Source organism: Mustela nivalis (assembly GCF_964662115.1).
Source record: "Mustela nivalis genome assembly, chromosome: 4".
In the NCBI taxonomy this organism is placed as follows: domain Eukaryota; kingdom Metazoa; phylum Chordata; class Mammalia; order Carnivora; family Mustelidae; genus Mustela; species Mustela nivalis.
In genome coordinates, this window is record NC_139023.1 from 114,756,993 (window position 1) to 114,781,124 (window position 24,132).

General features: G+C 33.6%; 1 protein-coding gene across 4 annotated transcripts in view; it reads right to left on the reverse strand.

Moving 5' to 3' along the window:
• The window catches only part of CCSER1 (coiled-coil serine rich protein 1), a 1,379,910-nt gene that overhangs the window by 428,036 nt on the left and 927,742 nt on the right, over nt 1–24,132 (reverse strand). Inside the window, exon 11 of one of the 4 annotated variants that reach the window (XM_082727424.1) lies at nt 2,287–2,333. The exons of the other annotated variants lie outside the window; for them this stretch is intronic. Within the exon in view, the coding sequence (XP_082583550.1) occupies nt 2,325–2,333 (9 nt within the window). The 3' untranslated portion in view covers nt 2,287–2,324. Of the gene's footprint in view, nt 1–2,286; nt 2,334–24,132 lie in introns of those variants that run through there. 4 annotated transcript variants of the gene reach the window in all.

The following is a 24,132-nucleotide window of genomic DNA, read 5'->3' on the forward strand; positions in this document are numbered from 1 at the left end:
AGCTATAAAAAATTCTTAAAATTTTAGAATGATTATCTTCAGATCATGATTATTTAATATGAATTAATATATTTAAAATCTTTTAGAACTTAAATATCCTCAAAAATGTTCTCAGTTGCATTTAAAATTATATTTTTATCCATGCAGAACAAAAAGCTTAGTCTAACATATGTATAGCTTTTAATTTTTAAAAATAATTCTCTGGTCGTTTTTCAGCCTTTTTTCTAAGATCAAGTGTAAAAATAATTCTCTGCTGCACAGACTTTCTGATCTACTGAAAAATGGGAGAGGTTTATTTGTTCCCAATTAGAAAAGAATATTCATGGAGGAAATCCTTCTCACTCTTGGAGGACAAATAGTACTTCTCAGCTGTGAACTTCGTAACTAATATTTCAAGTTGCCAAATTTATTTTAGAAGATTATGTGTACTACCAGCAGGCATAATATCTTTTGTCTTTAATATCAGCCTTTATCTAATTCTGGAAGGTACTTTCTACCAAAATATATAATGAAATTATACAGGAGAACACAAATGTTAATGTGGAACATAGAAATGAGCTAATATGGTTTTCCATTTCACTCGGGTCAAAAGCTTTTGGCGTAGCTCTGATTTAATACAGGCATTAAAGAATGGTTGAGGTTTTGACACACAGAGTTATAAAAAGGGCACTTTCTAATCAGAGGAAATAGTATTACCCAAAGTGGGAAAGTACAAGTTGCTGAAGCTCAGGGAACATATGAGAGAAAAGACAAGTTTAAAGCTAGTCCAGGGCATAGGAGTGATATCTTAAATGCTAAAATTCAGATAAATCCTTAATTTTACAGGCAATAGGAAATCACTAAGAGTCTTGAGAAGGGGGGGAATACTATCTGAGCTGTACTGTAAGAGGCTTAAATCTCATGAAAGTATATGGTGAGAGGAGGAGGAAGCAATGGCAAAACTTAAAAAGGTGTAGTCCTGGCAAAAAGTTGAAAGGGAGTTTTTTGAGATAGTAAAGCAAGCTTTTGTTCCCAGCAATTCCTAGGTCCTAATTGTCTTGTGACTCTCCTGTTAATTGTTTCAATGGTATTTATTACTTTGTGGGAAATCACAGCATGGAGCCAAGAATAAGGGAGCCACTAATCAACTTTGAGGTACAAAGGGAACTTACTGAGACACTAGCAAAACTTAAAAAAAAAAAAAAAAAACACAAAGCTGTGTGTGTGTGTGTGTGTGTGTGTGTGTGTCAGAGAGAAAAAGGAGAGAAATTTTCTACATTTTCAAATTTTTCCATTACAGATTGCAGGAAATTTTCAGTAAACTGAACACAAAATTTTATCTTGTGCTATAAGGTAGAGAGGATGTGGTATACAATATTATGATAATGAAACAGAATTTTCTCTAGTTATAAGAAGGGGGTGGGAATTTTCAAAATAGGAAGAAAGTGAATAAATTTTAAGATCACAGTTCTAGAGAAAAAATGATTGTTGATTTTTCTGAAAAGGAACCCACTAATACTATCCCTCTCTGCTGAGCTGCGAAAAGTTCTTGGCTTGCAGGGTACTCTGTGCCAACCAGGGTAACCCTCACAGAGTAATAACATGTTTAAGCAAGGCAGAGCATAAAATGGTACTCAGTGTATTTTCAATTTCAGATAGCATATATCAGGGAGCATATAATATTAACTGATAGATATTCAGATGATTTGTAAGTGCAAAATATTGCTCTTTTGCTGCTTCAAGTGAGAAGCATTCAACATTGGTACCCATGAATCTAACAATGAAAGATCATTTGATCTAATATAAATCCTTTTATTTCACAAAGACAGTAAGCTCAGTAGATTTAAGAAACAGAATCTACAGTTCATCTTACTAAATCTATCTTTCTGAGAAGTGGAATATATTACTTTCAACCCTGTTCTATAACTTGACACAAATTCAGTATAAGTAAAGAATAAGATCCTTCTACTGTTTGAGAAGAAAATGGTTTCTTCTAATAACTTTTGGAGATCTTCTCTGCCTTATTCTCTCCTACTAAACATAAGAAGACTATGAAAAGGGAACACACACAATCAAAACTATGTTTGACTGCTTATTATTCTACCTGTAAAGAACAATCATATGCCGGAAAGATAGGGTTCTCAGATTGGGTGCCATATTTAGGCCATCGGGTTTGACATTTCATTTGCAATAAAAGTTACAAATGCTGGAAAGACAAGACCCAGCCAAGTGGGAGTAGGTTCTCTAAGTTCTGTCCCTGACATTACCATATAGATGGAGATATAAATATAAATGAAGCATGCCATTACCTGTTGTATTGAATTGTATTTGGTGTTCAGGACAGTTTAAGATTTCTGCATATTGAATGTCAAAAACAATAAAAAGAAAGTATCTGTTATCATTACAGATCAGATAACATATTTAAATCCTAACAGAAAATCAATCAAAATCACTATTGGGAAGATTATAGCCCTAATAAATACAACATAATAATATATAATTAGACAAAGATAAATGCCTTATAATATAGAGCTGCTGGACTCAGGTGAAAAAAGGAAAACCAAAAGTATTTTATTACTTGTTAATCTCAACATATAGTAGTAAGCATTTTCTTTCTCAATATTTTCTTAAAATGACTATTAGTATTAAAGTTCTGCAACGTAAGTCTGGTTCTGAACAATACAATAAAATTTTGGCTGCTCAAGGATATTAACAAGGGTAAAAATAGGACTATTCTGTCTAACATGGTTTATTTTCCATCAGGCAAAGATATACAAGAATTAGAGGAAGTTTGAATAGGAGCAAGGTCTGAGCTGTTTAGTAGATTAAATGAGAAACCCTCTCTAGCAGAGACTGAACTCTTCGTGTAAAGGAAGGAGCGAACACAATTAGAAGTAAAAGATTCTAGAATTGAGATCGACAGACTTTATCTGTAAAAAAACGGAGAGTAATATCTTAGTCTTTGTGGGACCTAGTGCTTGCCATAACTACCCTGTCATGGGAAGAATGTGGAAGTAGTCACAAACAATTTGTAAATATCTATAATAGGCAGGTTTGTTTTAATAAATATTACTTATGGATGCTAAAGCTTGAATTTTATTTAATTTTGTGTTATAAAATAAATATTTTTTTTTTAACCATTTAAAAATAGAAAAAAATATTCTTGCCTTGCGAACCATACAAAAACAGAAAACAGGCACCTAGCTACATCTGGCCCACTGGCTCTAGTTTGCTGACCCCTGTTGTAGATCAGAGATGATTCCTGATTTCCTAAATAAAGGACCTACTACCATCCTCTATAGAGACTCTATAATGACCAACATCTCAATCCAGAGATAATAAAGAAATGTGATAAGAAATTTTCTAGTACAGGGCCCACAGGAGGTAGAAGAAAACAACATGGGAATAAGAAAGCTAAGTATTAAAAAATGTAATCAGAAGGTAAAGACTGCTGAGTGAGAATAAATGGGAACTAATATATTAGATTAAAATTAGGGAAATAAAATACTGAAGACCTCAACACAGTAAAAGGAAATATGAAAAAGTGTTAAAGAAATTAAATTGCCAAGGGTATATGAAATAATAAAGATGATGAAAATAATCACAGTCATCACCATCCTACTGAGAAGCAGGTACTATAGCAGTTAAGAGCAGAGATTTTAGAATCTAACTATATCTCTTCTATTTTGCCCTGCCACTTACCTTAAACAAGTTACTTAAACATGTGTCCCAGTTTCCTAATCTATGAAATAGGAATTAATTTTTACCAACCTCAAAGGGTTGCATGAGGATTAAATAAATTAATATATGTAACATATTTGGCACAGTACCTAGCATAGCAAGACCTGTATACGTGTTTGCTAGTATTGACATAAGTTTTTATCTGTGTAATTTTTATCTATATAATGATGACTTGGAGAAATTGTACTTATATTATGTTTTTAAGATTAGGAAATTAGATATATGATGTATTTTTTACCCTTATATCCATCTATAAATTTAGTAAAAGTAATTTTAAAACAATTAAATTGATATTTATAAAATTAACCTAAAAATTTAGTGATTAAAAACTATACTCAGATATTATTCTTTTAGTTAAAGATCTAGTGGGAACATCATTTTAACAATAAAAATGTTAAGAGTGGTTTGCATTTCTTCTTGAAGACTCAATATGCTCTAAATTAAAAAAAGATACACAGTTTTTTAAACAAAAAGTTAATTTTAAAGGTCAGTGTAATTTTTTCTTCTAAGGGTAACTTTACATAATGGAGGAAGTGAATAAATGAGGAACAAAGTCAGTTTTCTATAATTAGAATTTATTTGATTATTGTAAACAATGAATGGCAATTATAAGTACAGGCTCCCTGAAAAGGAACTTAAAGGAAAAATAAAGTTTAATGCTGCAAATTAATTTTCTTTTTTTTTGTTAATTTGGATTTTATGCTAAATAAAATGGGAAGTTAGTGAAGGGTTTTCGGCAGCTGTATTAAACATTTGATTTGTATTTTGAAAAGATCTCTGCCTGTTCTTCCAAATGTGGTAGTCAATAAGAAGCTGTCATTGATGGTAGTTTGAATTAACAGTAGTGAAAATGACAAAGAGTTGGAAATTAAACACATTTAAGATACACCTTTTATATGTGAGTAGGACTTGATGATAGATTGGATATGAAGATGATTAGGTACTACTGATAGGAGAGAAACTATAATAAAAGCACACAGACTTGAGGGCAAAGGCCAAGATTTCAGTGACAATCAAGTTAATTTTGAGTTAAACAAGAGAAACCAAATGGGTGTTGCAGAAGACAGATTTAGCCTGTAGATATAGATCTGCAAGTAGTTGGCATACAAAGTTAGGGTTGCCTAGAAGAGAGAGGAGGTATGGCAGAACAAGTAATAAAGGCCTTCCTACTCTTCCTTTAAAGTCCACTGTAATAAAAGTTTGAAACTGGAGATAGGTCAGGGATTAAAGAGTAAGTTGAAGATCAATATGCGGAAAAAATACAGAGAAGTGGAAAAACTTTTTTTTTCCATATTAGATATACACGTCCTAATGAGAAGAAGCCAATAGAAGGAATAGGATGAAGATGTAGAAGGATGGGTTAATAAATCGAAATATCCCAGAAAAGGTCTCAGCAAATGAAATTTAGGGCAAAAGTGAAGAAACTATCTTGACAACAGGAGGGAAGGCAGAAAATGTGTGCAAATGCAGATAGATTTATGGATTTGGCTTCAGAAAGAAATTAGTGCTGTTTTATAGCTTTTATTTATGGTTAGTCTTCTCAGTTGGACCCTTACCATTGTTCAATATCTCAGAAGATCTTAAAGCTTTTCTAAAATTAAAATGTCTAAAATTAATTAATTAATTTCTAAAATTAAAATGTTTTTATGTCTCTAAAAATTCCTTTAAAATATTACAAATATATGAAATTAAAGGGAGATTACAAGTATGGTACAGAGAAAAAATAAACTTCCAAAATCTGAAGAGTAAGGAATTTTTTATTATTAGAGAAAGTAAAGGATAGAGTAAATAATGATGTAACAGTGATCTTGGGGAGCACGTATAAGCATCTAGTGGGTGATCAGACCGGACAACATCTAAGGATAGCATTTATTCATTCTTAAATATATTATTTGTATTGAAATCTGTTTTTAATTTTTATAATGGTAAATTCCAAATATATGCAATCATAGAAAAGTACAATGAACTCCTATTTGGCCATCACCCAGCTTCAACAATTAACAATTCATGAATGTTATAAACAATATCCAACTATCTACTCTTTATATTATTTTGAAATAGTCCCAAATATTATATAAATGCATCTATAAATATTTTAGTATTATTTCTAAAAGATAGGGATCTTAAAAAGAAATAGTTTAATATGTACAACTTTAAAATATTCATAGTTTAATAATATTAAAGTATCTTTAATATGAATTTTCAGTTTTTAAGGATGTTTTTAAGTGCAAGTCTCTATGTTTCTAACCAAATATGGTCTTGTTTATAAATGTTCTTTTTTGGAAGTTGTCACTCATTCCAAACTCTGTATGTTGTTTTTTTAATTTTGATAGTTTTTTTCCCCTTCAGTAGTCTGTTCCACTTTCTACCTTAGCAATTTTTCAGTAGTTTCAGCAAGAGACAATGGAATAAAGGGAGATATAATTACACTCAAATATATGAAGACTTAGCAAACAGAAGACAGAGATGCTTTATTCTGTATCAATCCATAAGATAAAACTAAGACCAGTAGATGAAAGTCACAGGAAAGCTGACCTTCTCTACATCTGTGTGATTCTCAAATTGTATTTTCATCTGTGTTATCTCAACAGAAATACAAGCTCATATTTTCAAACTTCTTGACATCTCCAAATGGATACCTGTAAGTATCTCAAATTTACCATGACCAACCCTTAGCATTATGGTATGTTTTTGTAGGCCTCTAGGTTTTAGGATTACTCCCTCTTTTCCTAAGGCTACAAGGACCAACGGAAGCATACATAGCTTAAATAGTAAACATGAGCTCTAGAACAAAACTACTTGGTTTTAAATCCCAGCTTTTCTGCTTTATAGCTATATGATTTTAGGCAAGTTTTATACCTCTCTTTGCTCCTATTTCCTCATCTGTAAACTGGGGATGATGATAACTTAGGACCTAGCACATTGAAAAAGATTAAATGAGCAGTTAAAATGGTACCTGACACAGAGCAATGTTAAAGGAACATTAGACATCTATATGTTTACATCACCCAATTTCAATTCTCTATAATGTGCTTTTCGTTATTTATTTCTTAGGGTGTATGTGTTTATTTATTTCTAATTTTTTAAAATTTGTTTTTGATAATACATTTAAAAGGTTTTAGAGAAATATGGGTTAAAAGAAAGAAGTAATTAAAAAAAAAAATCTGCTTCCATCAAAGTCAAGCTCCTCAAAGCAAAAGCCCAGTCTGTCAGGTTTACTGATAGGATTCTAGCTTCTGGAATGATATCTGGAATCCCTCAAAAGTTTGATAAACCTTTGATCAATGAAAAAATAAGTTTCAATTGAAAAGAGAACTAACAGTAATTTAAAAAAAAAAAAAGGTCCAAAATGGAGTCACTTGTGCTAAGCCCTCAAATGAAGGCAATACCTAACTTAATTGCAGTTTAAACCTCTCCCCGGAAAGTAATCTTTAATTAATCAACCTGGAATTCCTTGGTCAGCACCATCCTTCTTAGGTAGTATATCTAGGTCTTTTCACCCCCTCTCAGCCATTACACTTTTCTTTTTATGTAGCTCTTTAGAATGCCTTTTATTTGCTAGATGGGATGATGCCCAATTCATGAACCATTGAAAAAAACAGCTTGGTATTTAATTTTCGTTTGTTGTTGTTGTTGTTGTTATTTAGCAGATTTGGTGGCAATCGGGATCTAAAGCAAACTTCTGACAGCATTTGAGACAAAAAACACAGGCATGGTACAGCACAAACCCTTTGAGTTTATTCTCTTCCTCATCATTTCCAAGGGCATGCATGGGTCAGTTTCTCTTTGTTTTGAACTCTGCTTTCTTTGTGTTGAGCTCCCAATCTACTTCCTGTCCAGTCAGGGCTGAGCAGGTCAGCTTGAGCTTCAGACAGTTGCATCTAGAACCTGAGTCCCTAGCTTGTGGTTCAATCCACAATTCTCATTTTGATTAGAAATCCCAACCCTTGAATCTATCCCAGGATTCACAAGAGAACCATTAGTGGCCATTTGCGATTCTTTATGTGGCGCCCTCAGTCCACAGTCTCATTTATTGAGGTCTGTGTTCAATCCTTTCCCCAGTCCCAGATTACATAGGAATTGGTGGTGGTGTATGCAGGGCCTTCACTTGGCCAGTCCACAGTAACTGGTTATTGCTCGTGCTAAGGCACATATGCTTGTATATCTCATTTTATGTAGATTAAGATTATCGTTATATATCTAACAATATACATTCTTATATCTATAAGTTATAATAAAACTCTCAGAAGTCAAAAGCCAAGAGGTGCCTGTGTGGGCCAGTCATTAAGCGTCTGCCTTCAGCTCAGGTCATGATCCTGCGGTCCTGGGATTGAGCCCTGCGTTGGGCTCCCTGCTTGGCGGGAAGCCTGCTTCTCCCTTTCCCACTCCCCCTGCTGTGTTCCCTCTCTTGCTGTCTCTCTTTGTGAAATAAATAATTTTTTTTTTTTAAGCCAAAAGCCACAAAAATTAGGGGGTTGAGCACTTAATCACTTCAGAGCACTAACCACCTAGCCCAAAGATTCCTTTGTTAGGATAAACACATCAGATTGACCCTGGGTCTCCTATCAACCACAAAAAAGTTTTCATGAAATGAGATATACTGTAAAACATCACATAATCCCCAACCCAGCAACACATTCCTTTTAGGTATTAGTTTGGCTCTGAACAACAAAAATAAAATAAAACAGGAAATAGGAAATAAAATGAAATTAATAAATCAATAAATGTATAAATAATGATTTGATAAATTAATAAAATAACAAGCTAAAGCAAGTGAATAATAAAAATGGGATCCTTAAAAGCCTAAAGAGTTAGGAATGCTACCTTTTGGCATATTCTGCTTATTTTATATCTAAGAACTATGGTTCCAGAATCAGCAAATACTTAAAAGGAAAAAAAAAAAAAAAGGCAAATTCTTACTAATTTATTTTGTGTCCTGAGAATTTGTTTTGGTAACCATTAGGCAGAGGACATCAAAATATGGCCAGCTAGAGATGTGGGTTATACCTCATTTGTAGCTAGATATGGCTAAACACAAAATGTAGGTTAAATTTCCTTTGTGGCTAGGGTCCTACTAAACTGTTGCTAGCCCTCAGGAGAATTACGACCTAGAACTATAACGGTTATTGTAAGGAATGTTCCAATTAGACAAGATCCCTTAGGAAGTGCATTTAAAAGCAAGGCTTCTAAACAAACAGAATGGAAATCTATTTTAAAGGTAACCGGGAGCCTCAATAAGACTTCAAAATTCCAAAATAACTTCATTCAAAGATTTGTTGCAAAAGAATAATGAAAAATTAAAGAGTACCCAAAGCAAAAGACTATACAACAAACACAATTCCTACTGCCCCCCTTTACTCTCCTTTGAGTACTCATTCTAGTGGCCCTCAGTCTTAATTGCCTTCACACTGTAAACAAGTCTGCTGAGTTAATGGCCTTATAGATATTCCTATGCCTACCCTCAAAGGGGCTAAATGGGCCCCTCCCAGAACCGGTAAGATTCTTGAGGAATTTTTTGATAAGCTGCTACATTATTCTCTTAAACAGTGAAGAGGAAACAAAAATTTTAAATAATGAAAACTCAGCGGCACCCGGGTGGTTCAGTGGGTTAAAGCCTCTGCCTTCAGCTCAGGTCGTGATCCCAGGATCAAGTCCCACATCCGGCTCTCAGCTCAGCAGGGAGCCTGCTTCCCCACTCTCATTCTGTCTGCCTCTCTGCCTACTTGTGATCTCTCTCTGTCAAATAAGTAAATAAAATCTTTTTAAAAAGATAAAATAAAATAATGAAAACTCTTGCCAAATTCTAGTGAATTCCACAGACACAGATGGGATCCTAGAAAAACTGGCAGAAACTAGCTAAAGGTAATAATGCTTCCCCAGAATCAGCTCTCCTGGATTTCTGTCTGTAATACCTACTAGAAAAGGGAAAATAAAATATCTTTTGCACCCTCTTTAAGATATCTCTTAAGTCCAAGGGGTTGTTCAGTACTGCCAGAGAAATTTACTGTCTTGGCTAAAAATTACAAAATAGCTCTGTGGTCAGAAATCGTTCATAATCGCAGAGCCTGATAGAAATTCATTGAAGGCCTTCTTCCCTAAGCTAAAATAAAAGTATACACCTAGAAGGAAAGGCAAAAAACCTTTTAAAGCTCTTCTAAAAAGGATTGATGGTTCCATGAACCTATGTCACTTAGGTTGCAATCCAACTCTGAGGAATTAAGAGCAATTGTCCTTTTCTATTCTTTTTATTTAATTTTTTAACAAATTTTTGCAAAACTAGAAATGCAGTTGTATAGGCAATTCACAGTTCATCTGTTCTTTTTTTACCTGTCCCCAAACCTATTTATTTATTTTTACTAGTTCCCTATTTATCTTTAAAAACTTATAATTTGCATTATTCCTGGTTCTTTGAGATGCAAAAGTTAAAGTACAAAGATCAGGGAGGTAGGAAAATGCCATTTGGAATTTGGGCTAATGTGAAATTATTCCCCCCCCCCACCCCCCCACCCCCGCAATAAGATTTATTTATTTATTTTAGGGAGAGAGAGAGAGAGAGCAATAGCCTCAAGCTGTGGAGAGAGGCAGAAAGAGGGAGAATCCTCGATCAGACTCCCCACTGAGCAGGGAATCCTAGGTGAGTACGGAGCCCCATCAGGGCTCTATGTGAAGACCCTGGGATCATGACCTGAGCTGAAATCAAGACTCTGACACTTAATCCACTGAGCCACCCAGGCACCCCAGGCTAATGGAAAATCTTAAGTGTAAGAAAGCTATAAGGTTACTGTTTACATCTGTCTGTATGCTTATGTATATCTATATATGTATGTATTGTAGATATGTGAAATTGTCTACTACAAGATGGTATTGCCAAAATTAATTTTTAAATAATTCTATTCAATTGGCTTAAAAAAAATCAAGTGCTTGTATGAATTAAGTATTTATAAAACTTCTCAAAATATAATAGAAATTAACACAACTACTTTTCAGGTTCATTTGATCTGGGATAAACTTTGGCAAATAAAAGCTAGTTTAAGTTTGGTTTAATTAAAATAGGCATGTGTTGGGGCACCTGGGTGGCTCAGTGGGTTAAGCCTCTGCCTTCGACTCAGGTCATGATCCCAGGGTCCTGGGATGGAGCCCCGCATCGGGCTCTCTGCTTAGCAGGGAGCCTGCTTCCCCCTCTCTCTCTGCCTGCCTCTCTGCCTACATATGATGTCTCTCTCTGTATCAAATAAATAAATAAAATCTTTAAAAAAAAATTAAAAAATAAAATAAAAATAAAATAGGCATGTGTTAAAAGTTACCAGCATTAAATATAAAGCAGACATAAACTTCTATTCTACCTGGATACACTAGTCAAATAAGTTCATGTTATCTCTCACAAAATTTGTCAGCAAGAAAAATAGCTTCAAATGATGGCTCACTTTGTCTAATGCCTCATAAATTTTTGTGAGTGGTTAAAACATAATTTTTAAGAACAAGTAAACTAAATAGATATAAATAGAATAAAAAGCTTGTAGGTAAACTTTTTAAATCATTTCCCCAAGTCTTTTTTGGTAACCTGAAGCCTTAAAGCTTTGCAAGTTAAATAAGTTAAACACATTAAATATCCAGATCATTTCCAGATAAGATAAAATACTGAAATACTGCATATAGGTTTGGCCACTTTTGGCTTCCTTTTACAGAGGAACAAAAGATATATGGGTCTATTATTAAATGTGTTTTGTGTCATACTGAGAAATTTACTATGAGAAAATATATGTTTCTAAAATTGTAAGTATTTTTATATTTTGCAAGCCATAGAAATCTAATATAGAGACAGTACATAATTGTTTACTTTTTTATTGTCACTGACAATTAAGTTTCTTAGTGTTAAAATTATAATATATAATTAAAGATACTAGAAATAATAAGAGAAACATCTCCATATGCAAGAGAAAAAGATGTGTGCTTAGTAAAAGAAGGTATGAGGATGGAGATAATTTTTGTTGAAGAAAAAGAAAGTTGTAGAAGGTTTGTGGAAAAGGGACATTGAGAAAGGATTTTATACATGTTCAGTGCTGCCAAAGATTAGAATGAATTTAATTAAGTAAATCAATTTTAATATCAAAAGAAGCTGGTGCAAAATTAAAATCTGGTTTTCTTTCTGTTAAAAAGATAAAGTTTACTCAAACTAATGGTCTGTTCTTGGTGAAAAAATATAAAAGATTTTCTTTGCCCTTTTAAGTAATTTGCCTAGAAAGCAAAATTTTTGTGTTTCATTAAAATTTCTGTGCTTTATTTTATCTTTACCACCAGGTCTTTGATTACTTAAGAGAGCTGAATTTTATTATAAGAGCTAAAGGTTTTTTGATACCTAATTAACTTTCTGTATTTGCCTACAATGTCTTAATTATCACTATAGTTCAATGGATAACCAAGAACTCTTTCATAATGACCTATGACCTTATTTTAAAAAGTATTTTAAAACCTTTTGATATTTTTGACAAACTTCCCCAAATCATATTCTAAATGAAGTATTTTTGACTTCAAACTAACTTTGGAATATTCAAGAGGGTCTCTGGAACATCTCAAAAGATCTGTTCTCTCTCCTTATAAAAAGAGAGATGTTATACTAACTAGACTCATTTTACATGTTAAATTACATGGGAAACATTGTCAAACAAGTAAAAAAAAAAAAAAAAACACCCTGAAATATCCTGGTATGCTATCTTAAAATATTTGTCAGCAAAATAACTAAATTTCTTTGTCAACTGTATCATAAAAAACTCTCATCAGATTTTTTTTTTTAAAGATTTAATTTATTTATTTGACAGACAGAGATCACAAGTAGGCAGAGACGCAGGCAGAGAGAGAGGAGGAAGCAGGCTCCCCGCTGAGCAGAGAGCCCGATGCGGGACTCGATCCCAGGACTTAACCCACTGAGGCTTAACCCACTGAGCCACCCAGGTGCCCCCTCATCAGATTTTTTTAACCCTGGCTATTTTTAAGTCTTTATTATTGACAAAAAGTTACTGTTTTACTATGATGCTTTTGCAAAAGTGTTCCTGCAAAGTGACTTTTCAGGGAGACTCATGGAAAGGACTCTGATGGGTACTCTAGAACACAAGTCTATGATAACTTTAAGACCACAAAACTGAAGTGGGTAAGAGTTTCTAGACTTAATGGAAAAACTAGATTCAAGTAGATCAAGTACTAATTACACAGAACTACATGAATTGAGAATGATTATAATTTTTTATGACCTCTTGTTTGAAACTTTGCTTGTTCCTTAATGTCTTGTTTTTCCATATGTAAGTATACTTTCTCTTTTAAGCTATGTATGACATACAACAATTTGGTAAAAGCAAAAAACAAAGATGAAACATTTACTTTTCCTTCTTCCCTGATACCTCCAGAATTCAGAAACTCTTGAATATTCTTTTCATGGCAAAATAGTTAGTTACATAGTTCAGTAAGAATCTGTTTTCTCAGGGTGCCTGGATGGCTTAGCTGGTTTAGTGTCTGCCTTTAGCTCAGGTCATGTTCCTGGCATCTGAGTCCCTGCTCAGCGGGAGCCTGCTTCTCCCTCTGCCGGCAACTCCCTCTGCTTGTGCCCTCTTTCTCTGTTTCTCTCTCTCCCTTCCTGACAAAAATAAGTAAATAAATGAAATCTTTTTAAAAGTATGTTTTTTCTATAATAGGACACACATCCTTACTTATAAGGAGCCAGCAAAGTAGTCTTTAAAGAGCCTAGATGGTCAATCACTGGTCTTATCACACTTACGTAAATAATCAGGCCAAGTTGAACACAAAAAAAAATTTCCTTTACTGTGGAAGTAGTTGTGATTGGGAAACAAATCCAGGAAAAAAAAATTATTAAATTTACTTACTACTTACAGCCCAATGACAAGTCCTTGAAACAGACAGAATGACCTTCCCCTAGGAACTCAACTGCCCGGGTGTTGACACTTTTGCTAAGGGTAAAAGGCAATCTTACCTGACCCCCAGGATCCTATAAATCTATTTTAACATATAAAAATTCCTTTGGAAACTTCATTTATTTCTACCCCACAAGATATATGTTGGTAATCATCCCCTAAGTATTTGGCCCAACCATATATATCCAAAGGCTCATTGAGTAAGGGACAGGAGGGGCTAGGTAGGGAGAGATAGTAGGGGACTCACAGAAATCCCAGAAATACTGGGGCATAATGAAACCAGAGATAAGGGAACAAATCAGAAAACCTTGCCCTGGGCTTTAGAGGTGGACTTTTTTATGATAGTCACCTTGTGAACAACAAAGAATAGCCAGACTCCAAAGAAGAAGTAAGCCATTAAAGATGTTATCACCAGTCCTCACTCAAACCAAGACATCAAAAGAATATTAAGGTCATAAGCTCCCTGGTCAGTTCTAAATGAAAGACTGTGAGAGGAGGCCCACATTGGCAGCCCTGTCAGGACCACTCTCACTCCTGAGAGCTTTTTCTCTATCATTGCTTAATAAAACTCTATTGCTTTACTCACTCTCCTTTGTCCATTAGATTTATCATTTGACTCCATGAGACAAGAACCTCACTCTCCTGCTTTAGTTATAGAAAGAAAAATTAGGTTTGTGCTTTTGTAGATATTAGATTCTAGTCCTCTTAATTGCCTTTGAGATTTTCTTTACATACCTGTAAGTTGGACTGGACCCCAAATTCTTCTAGTTTCTGTCACCCTTCTGATTTGGAATCACTAAAAACAAGGACTTCCTTCCTTTTGGCCGAAGAAAGCTCCATCTGACATCTGGTCCTGTGCAAACACTAGAGACTTCCAAATCAAATTAGGAAGAGAAATAGCTGACATCAAGGTAGACCACTTCCTCCCAAGATGCCAGGTGAAGATTTCTTACTTGAACTAAACATGAAATCCTTCCTCCCTTCAGTGCGAGGAAAGATAACACCATCATCTTTATCTCCCAGGTCACTGATAATAGGCAGTAACCTCTGGAACTGAGAACAACTTCTGTACCAGGCCACATGAAAACCTAATTGACCCCTAGTTTGATTCAATGAATGCAACAATCCCTGCAAATGAATCCATTAACAGTGCCATCTTAGTGGAAGTGGCTTGTGCCCAACAGGGTTTATCTTTGTTTGTGGTGGTTATCATCCTCCTTATGCCAATGAATGCCTAGATGGCTGGTATGTACCCAGGCAATGACTCTTAGGTTATCTAACTGTGTCTCTTCAACACCTTATTGGTCAACACTCCTGAATTTACATTGTTGAGTTAGAAAGGATCTACAAGGGAGCATTCATAATTCAAAAGTAGCTTCCTTTGGTAAATGATTGCTTCTGTGTCTAGGAGTAAGTGCAAATGAGGCTATGATAAGGAATTTCTCCTTGACTTAGAAGTATTACAGAATCCACTGCTAAGACAATAACTGCCCCAAGAATACTTAGATTCTCTGGCCAAAGTTGTCCTTGGTAATTAGATAGCCCTTTTTTTTTAGCTGAGCAAGATGGTGCCCCTGCTGTGGCCAGTACCATCTGCTATACCTGGATTAACGTTTCAGTGAAAGCCAAAACTCAGTTACATAAAATTACTGAGCAAGCCACTTGGCTTAAAAAGGTGGCTCCTTCAATTGGATCTTTGATTTATTTGATTTTGATTCTTTTGGGTCTTGGGACCATGGCTCCAAAATACTCTAGAATATCGGAAATTATCCTACTTAATAATAATCAGAATAATCTCCCTGGTGTGTTATATTCTTTCAAGACTTCTAAATTCATGTAATAGCTGCTAATCACCAGGCAAATGATTTCCCTAAAACTGGAATGTTAGAAAAGGAACAAAGAGAATGACTGACTTAAAAATTGTGAACCTGAAGTCGTGGCTTATTCATATCACAAAGATTAAGTAAAAATGTCCTGACCTTGAAAAGCATGCAAAGCTGCAAGAACTATAGAGTGATAGCTGAGAATGGCACTAATATCTTATACTTGGTTACATTTCTTAGTTCAGAGTCTGATCTAAAGGTGGAGTGGGTTATTAAAAAGAAACAACTGGACAAAAATGGAGTCACTTATGCTAAGCCCATATCAACAAACCAAGACTTAATACCTAACCAGGAATATATTCTTTAACCAGTCAACCTGGAATTATCTGGTCAGCACTAGTGAGGTATTCCCCAATAAGACCTTTTCTAAATTCCAGAGGTAAGAAACCCAAACTTGAAACAATCTACTCTTTGCTAATGAACTTCCTTTTTCTGACCCTTTTTACCTTTTTTTTTTTTTTAAGATTTTATTTATTTCACAGAGAGAGAGATCACAAGTAAGCAGACACATAGGCAGAGAGAGGGCAGGATGCAGGCTTCCCGCTGAGCAGAGAGCCCCATGCAGGGCTTGATCCCAGGACCCAGAGACCATGACCTGAGCCAAAGGCACAGGTTTTTAACCCATTGAGCCACCCAAGTGCCCCACCTTTTGGCCTTTAAAAGCCAGTCTTTTTCTGTAGCTCTTTAGAACTCCTTTTTATTTGCTAGAAAGAATGTTGCCCAATTCATGAACTGATGAATAAAGCCAATTTGATCTTTAAGTTTACTCAGTTGAATTGTTGTGCTTAACAAGCAATTAAACATATATAAAGATGGATTAGACTGCCTCAAAAGATGTAGAGTATTCCATCAGTGATGTAAGAATTACCTCTAAGGGTTACCACGGTAAAGATTTTTGTTCTATGTACATTGTACTACCATAAATTTACTTAAATTATGAAAAAACGACATTTTCAATTCTGTATTCTGTGATATTACTCATTACCCTAAGAATAAAGCATGTAATTAAAACAAACCTGAATTCTAGGTAGATATATTTTTGTTTGTATCCTCAAATAAATTCTACCTCTACTAAAGAAAATATATGGTATTAGAAAATTTTAAGTTTTAAGGAATAAAATAGTTGTATGTGAAAGTATTCTGCCTAGAAATTTACTGTAGCTGTTAAACTTTAAAATATCCCCTCAATTAACATTTTTAGTATTTTATGTGTAGCATTTTGTCTTGCTTAGCAGATATCACATTTTCTATGAATATATTTAACTATTTTATGTACATTTTCTAATTTTCATTTGTATTTTTTGAGAAGGATTAAAATAGGACTTAATTAGGTAGCTTCCTCAATAACAAGCTACATTAGAACATCATGTGGGAAAGGAGTACAGTTATCAGAGGCAATCAATATAAAAATGTGGTCTGTAGCCTCTAGCTTTTTTTGCCACAATTGTCACTCCAATTGAATAATTTTCACTTGAAGAAAGGTGGACATTGTATGCAATATTCAAAATCCTCTCTTTAATCAACATGTAGATTAATAATTACTTGAATCCCAAAAAAGTAAATATTTTATTTTTTTAGATTGACTCAAAGGTAATACAATTAAATATATACTGATACCAAAAATATAGTATAATTCCAAGCCATAGCTTTTAAAAATTGTCATTCTAATCTGGAAAACTAAATAAAAGCTTAGAAAATATTTTTTATTAGAGTTCTAAAAGCTCATTATTAAATAATATAATTGAGTTAATAGTTTAAATCAAATATATTGATGTTTTGAATATTGCCTATAAAGCTACTATAAAATAAATTATTCTTGGGGCACCTGGGTAGCTCAGTCAGTTAAACATCTACCTTCTGCTCAGGTTATGATCTCAGGCTCCTGGGATGAAGCCCCAGATTGGGATCCCTACTTGGCCAGGAGCCTGCTTCTCCCTCTTTCTCTGTCCCCCCATCTCATGCACTCTCTCTTCCTCTCTCTCGCAAATAAATAAAAGCTTTTTAAAAATTAAAAATAAAAATAAAAGAAGTTACTCTTTAATTTTCTGTTTCTCTATTATCCTTTCTTCATTATTATATTTTCAAATACCAAATGATATGGTATAAGGAGTATAATATTGTGACTTATAAGAAATACTTATATTGGTCATTCAGATAAAAAAAAAAATATTTCTCCCATATTTGACCTTCATTCATAGTTCCTGGCTCAAGCTCTCAAAACCTTGGAGTTTCCTGAGTGATAAGAGCTATGGGAGCATCTTTTGTTACAATATTTTTTCTTTAGTCCTCAGTTCCTGAAAAAAATGCTTCAGAGTCATCAAGGTGAAATGGATGTCTTATTATTCATAACAAGCCCAACTGAGTTTATGTTAATGAGGTCACTTTTGCAAAGAACCTAAGGATAGGGGCTGGTTACCAAAGGAACCAAGAGCTGGAACTTTCAGTCCCACCCCTTGATTTCTGGGGAAGAGAGGAGAGGGGAGGTTGAATCAATCACCAATGACCAGTGAGTTAATAAATCTTCCATAAAATCCCCAAAAGAGAGGGATTGAGGAGCCTCCACATTGGGAAACCAGAATTCTCCCATTGTTACCACATAGGGCCCCAAACTCCAGGAAGACAGCTCCTTTGTTAGGGACCTCATACTACCTATCTCTTCACCTGGCTATTGACTTATATTCTTTCATATCTTTTGTGATAAATTGGTAATCTAGTAAGTAAACAGGTTTTCCCAACTTCTGTGAGCTATATTAGCAAATTAATCAAACCTGAGGAAGGAGTCATGGGACCCTCTGATTTACTGCCAATCAGATTTACAGGTAACAACCTGAACTTGCTATTATTGGAAAGGGTTGTCGAACCTCCAATTTGTAGTCCGTTGGTCAGAAGCACAAGTGACAACCTGAACCTGCAACTGGTATCTGAAGTGAAGAGTAGTCTTGTGGGACTGAGACCTTTACCCCCAGAATCTGATTCTCCAGATAGTGTCAGAATTCAGTTGAATTCTCATACACCTTCATGTTGAGAATTGCTTGATGTTGTGTGTGAAACCCTTGCTCGCCTACATTGAAATTGAATCTCAGAATATGAAAAAGAATAGGCAAATAACTTGTCTATTATGAAAAAGAGCCCAATGTCTAAATTAAAAAATAAATTTTATATATACATATACACTACCTAACCATTTATTTATTAGAAACAAAGCACACTTTTTTCATTATTTCTGTGCATCTATGGAAGAACTACTTAAGAGTCATTTCATTTTACCAACTTCAGTAAGAAATATTTTACTTATTCCCAGGGCAAATGTAATTTTTCCTCAGCTAACTTTTTTCATGAACAAGAACTTTCTCCTTTTTCAAAACAAGAGGCTGTAAAGCAAACTAGTCTCAGTAGACCAGCTGAAAAACAGTAGCTGGCAAATTTATACAAAAGGGTTTCAGGGAATCAATTGTGATGCCCTTAGTTTTTAATCACTGTTCTTGCCTACCACAAATATATTTTAAACATTAGGTATGTGTCTAGTTTAATATCTTTTTTGAATATAATTTCCTAGGTTGCACTTACCAACTCTGCTCTTAAATGTTAACTCAAATGTTTCTGATATTTCTATATGAATTTTGCTGGACATGTTGAAAGATACCTTTTATTAATCAGAACATTTCGGGATTCCAATGCTCCACTCTTATTAAGATCTGCACTACAAAGAATACATTTATACCTGTCTCTGGATTCTGCTTCCTCTTGTCTTTTTACTCTCAGTGTTCAATATATGCTAAAAAAATGCAAATCTCAGAAAAAAAAAAAAAAACTTAGAAACATGACTTAAAATTTCTCATTCTAACTCCCTTCTTCCACAAATTGGAAAAATAAATCCTTTTCAAATGGTTGTTCTGAGAAAAGTATGTATTACAATGCTTAGCACAAATAGACAATAAATAGTGCTTGGAAAATTTTCCTTACGTTTGTATTTAATCCCAAAATCTAACTTTTTTGTATACTTCTGGCCACTATCCCCTAAGGTCTTTTCCACATAACAGGTAGATTTATAGGAAACTTAAACAGATGCATTTTTAACAGTATTTTTTACCTATCACACTCTCTCCCAACCACTTTCTTTTCCAAAACTATTGCTTTATAAAATATTGCTTTAATTAAAAAAAAAAAAGAACAGGATTACTTGTGATTTAACATACAAATTTGGCATAAATGAATTTTTATATTTGTATCCTAGCAGGTGCTTCCAACAGTCTTACAATTAAAAGAATAAACTTATAGTAAAATATATTTGAACAGATTCATAGTATAAGGTAGAAATACCTACTGCCAAATGATGAAAATTTTTGTTTATTTGAATTTAACTTTAATAAAATAGTGAAATATTTTTGTCTTGAAGCAGATCCTTGCAAATTGGATAGAAAAAAGGAAGAGACACCTAATCAGATATCTGCTACTAAATCTTAGACATGATGAGTTTGCCTGTGTACCACTTCTATTAATTTGCAATTTAATGTGGAAAAGCTTAATGAACTCACAGAATTCAAATGAGCTTGGCTCTGAAATTTTGGAGGCCTCTTTGAAATTTGGCCTCATGACTATTATGGGGATTTATCAAATATTTGGGAATTATGATTCCCAATATTATGCTTTCCTAATCTTATTCATTTATAATGAAGTGATGACTGCTGTGCACAATCAAAACTGATTATATTTTATAACAAAGTTCATAGTCATCAATGTAATAAGACCATTTTTGTGAGAGAAATGAATCGGATTTTTTAATTATATTCTGAAATTTTAGAAACTAAAATATAAGGAAAATAAATAACATGGAGGGAATTATTCAGAATTGAAACTCAATCTCAATTTCCTTGAATACCCAGACAGTAGTCATATTAGAACACACACAAATATAAGCACAGGTACTGATACATGTTTAAGGAAGGAATTAGGAATTAGCAACAAAAACAGTTTTACATTTTATTTGATGTTTTTAAATGTATCTTGATTAATTCTAATCATACCAAACAGGATAAAATGGCATGAAAGACCTAATATAAAAATTTTAGGAACAAAGAAGGAAGTTGAGAAGAAAAATGAGAGGAAGTAGAAGGAAAGGGAAAGTTCCTCCTATTCTCTTTTTTTGTTCCTAAAATCTTACTAATTTTACTAATTCAATATTTGGAACATATTAGAACTCTATGAAGATGCCAGGAGATGTCTTATCAGCAAATGTAGAGGATATTTAGATTTTGTTAGTAATGAGAGGAAATCAATATATTAAAGACAGTCATAGAAGAAAACATTATGTTTTAATGGGCTTTAACCCCAAAATAAACAGCAAAACTGTGGGTTAGAGAGTGGAAAAATAATCACCTATAATATGGACTAGAATAAAATTAAAAATAAACTCCCAATTGCAAAGGTTGTGTACAACTTAAAATCTCCAGCAGAATGCTCAATAATGTTGCCTAACAATGAAGCATCCCTAAATCCTCTAAGAACATAGGTATTCAATTGAAACTCTTTCTAAACTTTCCAATAATAATTATGTCACACAAAATATCTAAAATGAAAGCTAATATCACTTTTTTACAAGAAGGAAATAATATGCATGATGAAGGATTCCTATCAGCACTTACATCACAACCATTTAAATGAATTTTGTGAATGTTCTACTTAATCTAAGTTTTTAGTTTAGGAGAAAACTAATTCCAATTTTTTAGTTAAAAATCAAGGTATTTCAATACAAATTTATGGATGATAGCCAGTAAAAATGGAAAAATAGAAAAAGGAAACTCAGTTTTTGTGATATTGTATAATTTGAAATGGACAGTGACAATAAATAAAAATCAAAATTCACCCATAATTTTGTAAAAGCAAAACACAAAACTCAGTGAAGAAATAGTTTTTTAAATAAATAAAATCTTTATTACCTTTTGTATCCCATCTGGGAGTATGCTTTAATAGATACATACTTTACATTTTTTCCAGGTATAACCATGTAATACTACCTCATATTTTTAAAAATAAAATAGTATGTCCAGAGAATACGGACAAAAGAGAATTTTTCTAATGGCAAGGAGCTTATTATTTACATATACTTATAAATTAAATTATGTACTGAAAGAAACATTTTTAGATCATCTATGGTAGATTGGGGCAGTTAGATTAAAGAGATGAAGGTTGAATTCAGAAACTGAGATAAAAAATACTTTAAAGAAGTTCACAGACTGCTCATAGCTCAGCCAAGTTAACTCATTTAGAACAGAGGACCGTAAATACTTTTAGAGAGGTAAGCACAGGTTGGACACACAGGAAAAAGAAACAACACAAACAAAAGGTAGAATAAAGAGATGCCTCCTGAAGGAAGTGATTCTTGAACTAAGCCTTAAAGTAAAGTAGGAGGGACGCCTGAGTGGCTCAAAAACAATTGGTTAAGTGTCCGATACTTGATTTAGGCTCCTGTCGGGAGCTCAGGGTCCTGGGAACAAGCCCCATGGCAGGCTCCATGCTCAGCAAGGAATCTGCATTCTATCTCTCCCTCCACCTACCCCCACCTCACTTGAGCCCATTCTCTCACCTTAAATGAATAAATAAATCTTTAAAAAAAAAAAAAAAAGAAAGAACAGTAGGAATTAGCAAGATGAAGAAGGATAAAGTAGGATGAAGATGAGTGGGGACAGGATGAGGAAGTTGTAGATAAAAGAAAAAGTATTAACAGTGTGTGAGGTGTGAGGAATGATGTCTTACTTAGTGGACTGTGAGATGTTCAGTGCAGTTGCAGCAAGAAGTTTATGTGGGATACAGGTAGATAATGGGGTGAAAAGTTCACAAACATTATGGTTTGAGGGATCTAAGATGACAAAATGTTTAAATTTTATCCTCAAGAAAATATGGATTGAGGAACTAAAAAATAATCCTCATGATCAACATCATATCACATATTTTTGAACACCAATAAATATAGGCAATATAGATGGAATCTCAATGTCTTGCTATGTAATGCATTATATTATTACCTCAGCATTTAAGTTAATTTAATTATTAATTCACACTTATACCAATATGCTCATGATTTCCAAGACCATAAAATATAGATTAATTTAATTTAGTTAGGAGAGGTTTTTTAAATAAACTTACAGAAAATTTGTAAAAATAATATAAATAACGCTCTTCATCTAGCATCCACAGCCCCCACTTGTAAATATCTTATTTACTTTTCCTTCTCCTTCTCCTACTTCCTTCTCTTCCTCTTTCCCTCCTTCCTTCTCTTTTTTTCATTCCTGTGTATATGTATGTGTGTACAATATTTCTTACTGAATCAACTGAATGTAAATAGCAGATACAATATCCCATTACTGGTAAAAATTTCAGTGTAAATTTCCTAAAAGGATACTCCATACATAACCCAATACAACCATCTAAATCAGCAAATTAACATTGAAACTATACCACCAACTAGACTGCAATTTAATACATATATCTCATTCAAAGTCTGACAATTTTCCCAATAATTTCCTCTTTAATTTTTTTTTTTCTTTCTGGCCTAGAATCTAATCCAAGAATAGATATTACCCATTTTTGGTCATATATCCTTTGTCTCCTTCAATCTGGAGCTATTCCTAAATCTTACCTTTACTTTTGTGAACTTTAAAAAAAAAAAAAAAAAGAGTATGGCGAGTTAGTTTATAGAATGTCCCTCAATTCTGGTTTGATATTTCTTTATGATTATTTTCAGATTCTATACTTTTATTAGATATATTACAAAAATAATGTAGATTTGTCCCATTACTAATGATCTTTTTTTTCATTTATTTATTTTCAACATAACAGTATCATTATTTTTTCACCACACCCAGTGCTCCATGCAATCCGTGCCCTCTATAATACCCACCACCTGGTACCCCAACTTCCCACCCCCCACCACTTCTAATGATCTTTTGGTTAAAATGATGGCTTCAGCCATCCCTGCAAAGGATACACTATTCCTTTTGTAATTAATAAGTGTTTGGGGGGCCGACTTTAAGACTCTGCAAATATTCTATCCTTAACAAACTTTCTAGTTAGCATCTGATGGCAATATTTGTCTAAATCAGTTATTGTTATAATGGATGCCAAAAGGTGATTTTCTAATGCATAATTCCTTCTATATTTATTATCATTCTATTATATTGGAGAACTTTCCCTTCCTTCCATTTGTTTAATATTTATTCATTTATGTCAATAGGGATACTCAAGGGTTTCTATTTTACTTAATAGGTAATAATCTGTTATTATTAGTATTTATTTTAAAGTTCAAATTGTCCTAGATTTGCTTAGTGAAGACCCTTCAAGTTGCCTTCTACATTTTTGGGGGAGGAGAGGAAATAACCCACCATTTTTTGCACACTGTCTTGTAAAACAGGATAGTATTGGCTCATCTTGGACTTTCACAGCCCATCCTCAAAAGGAATCATTAAGTACTTCAAGAGCCCTAATGTCTTTGAGTAGAGAATGGTATTTAAGATCTATATGCTTGGTGAAATAACTTCTTCTGGATGACATTGCTTCTTGGACCTCTCAAAAGACATCTGTCTCTATATTTCTTTCTATATGTTAAAACCCAA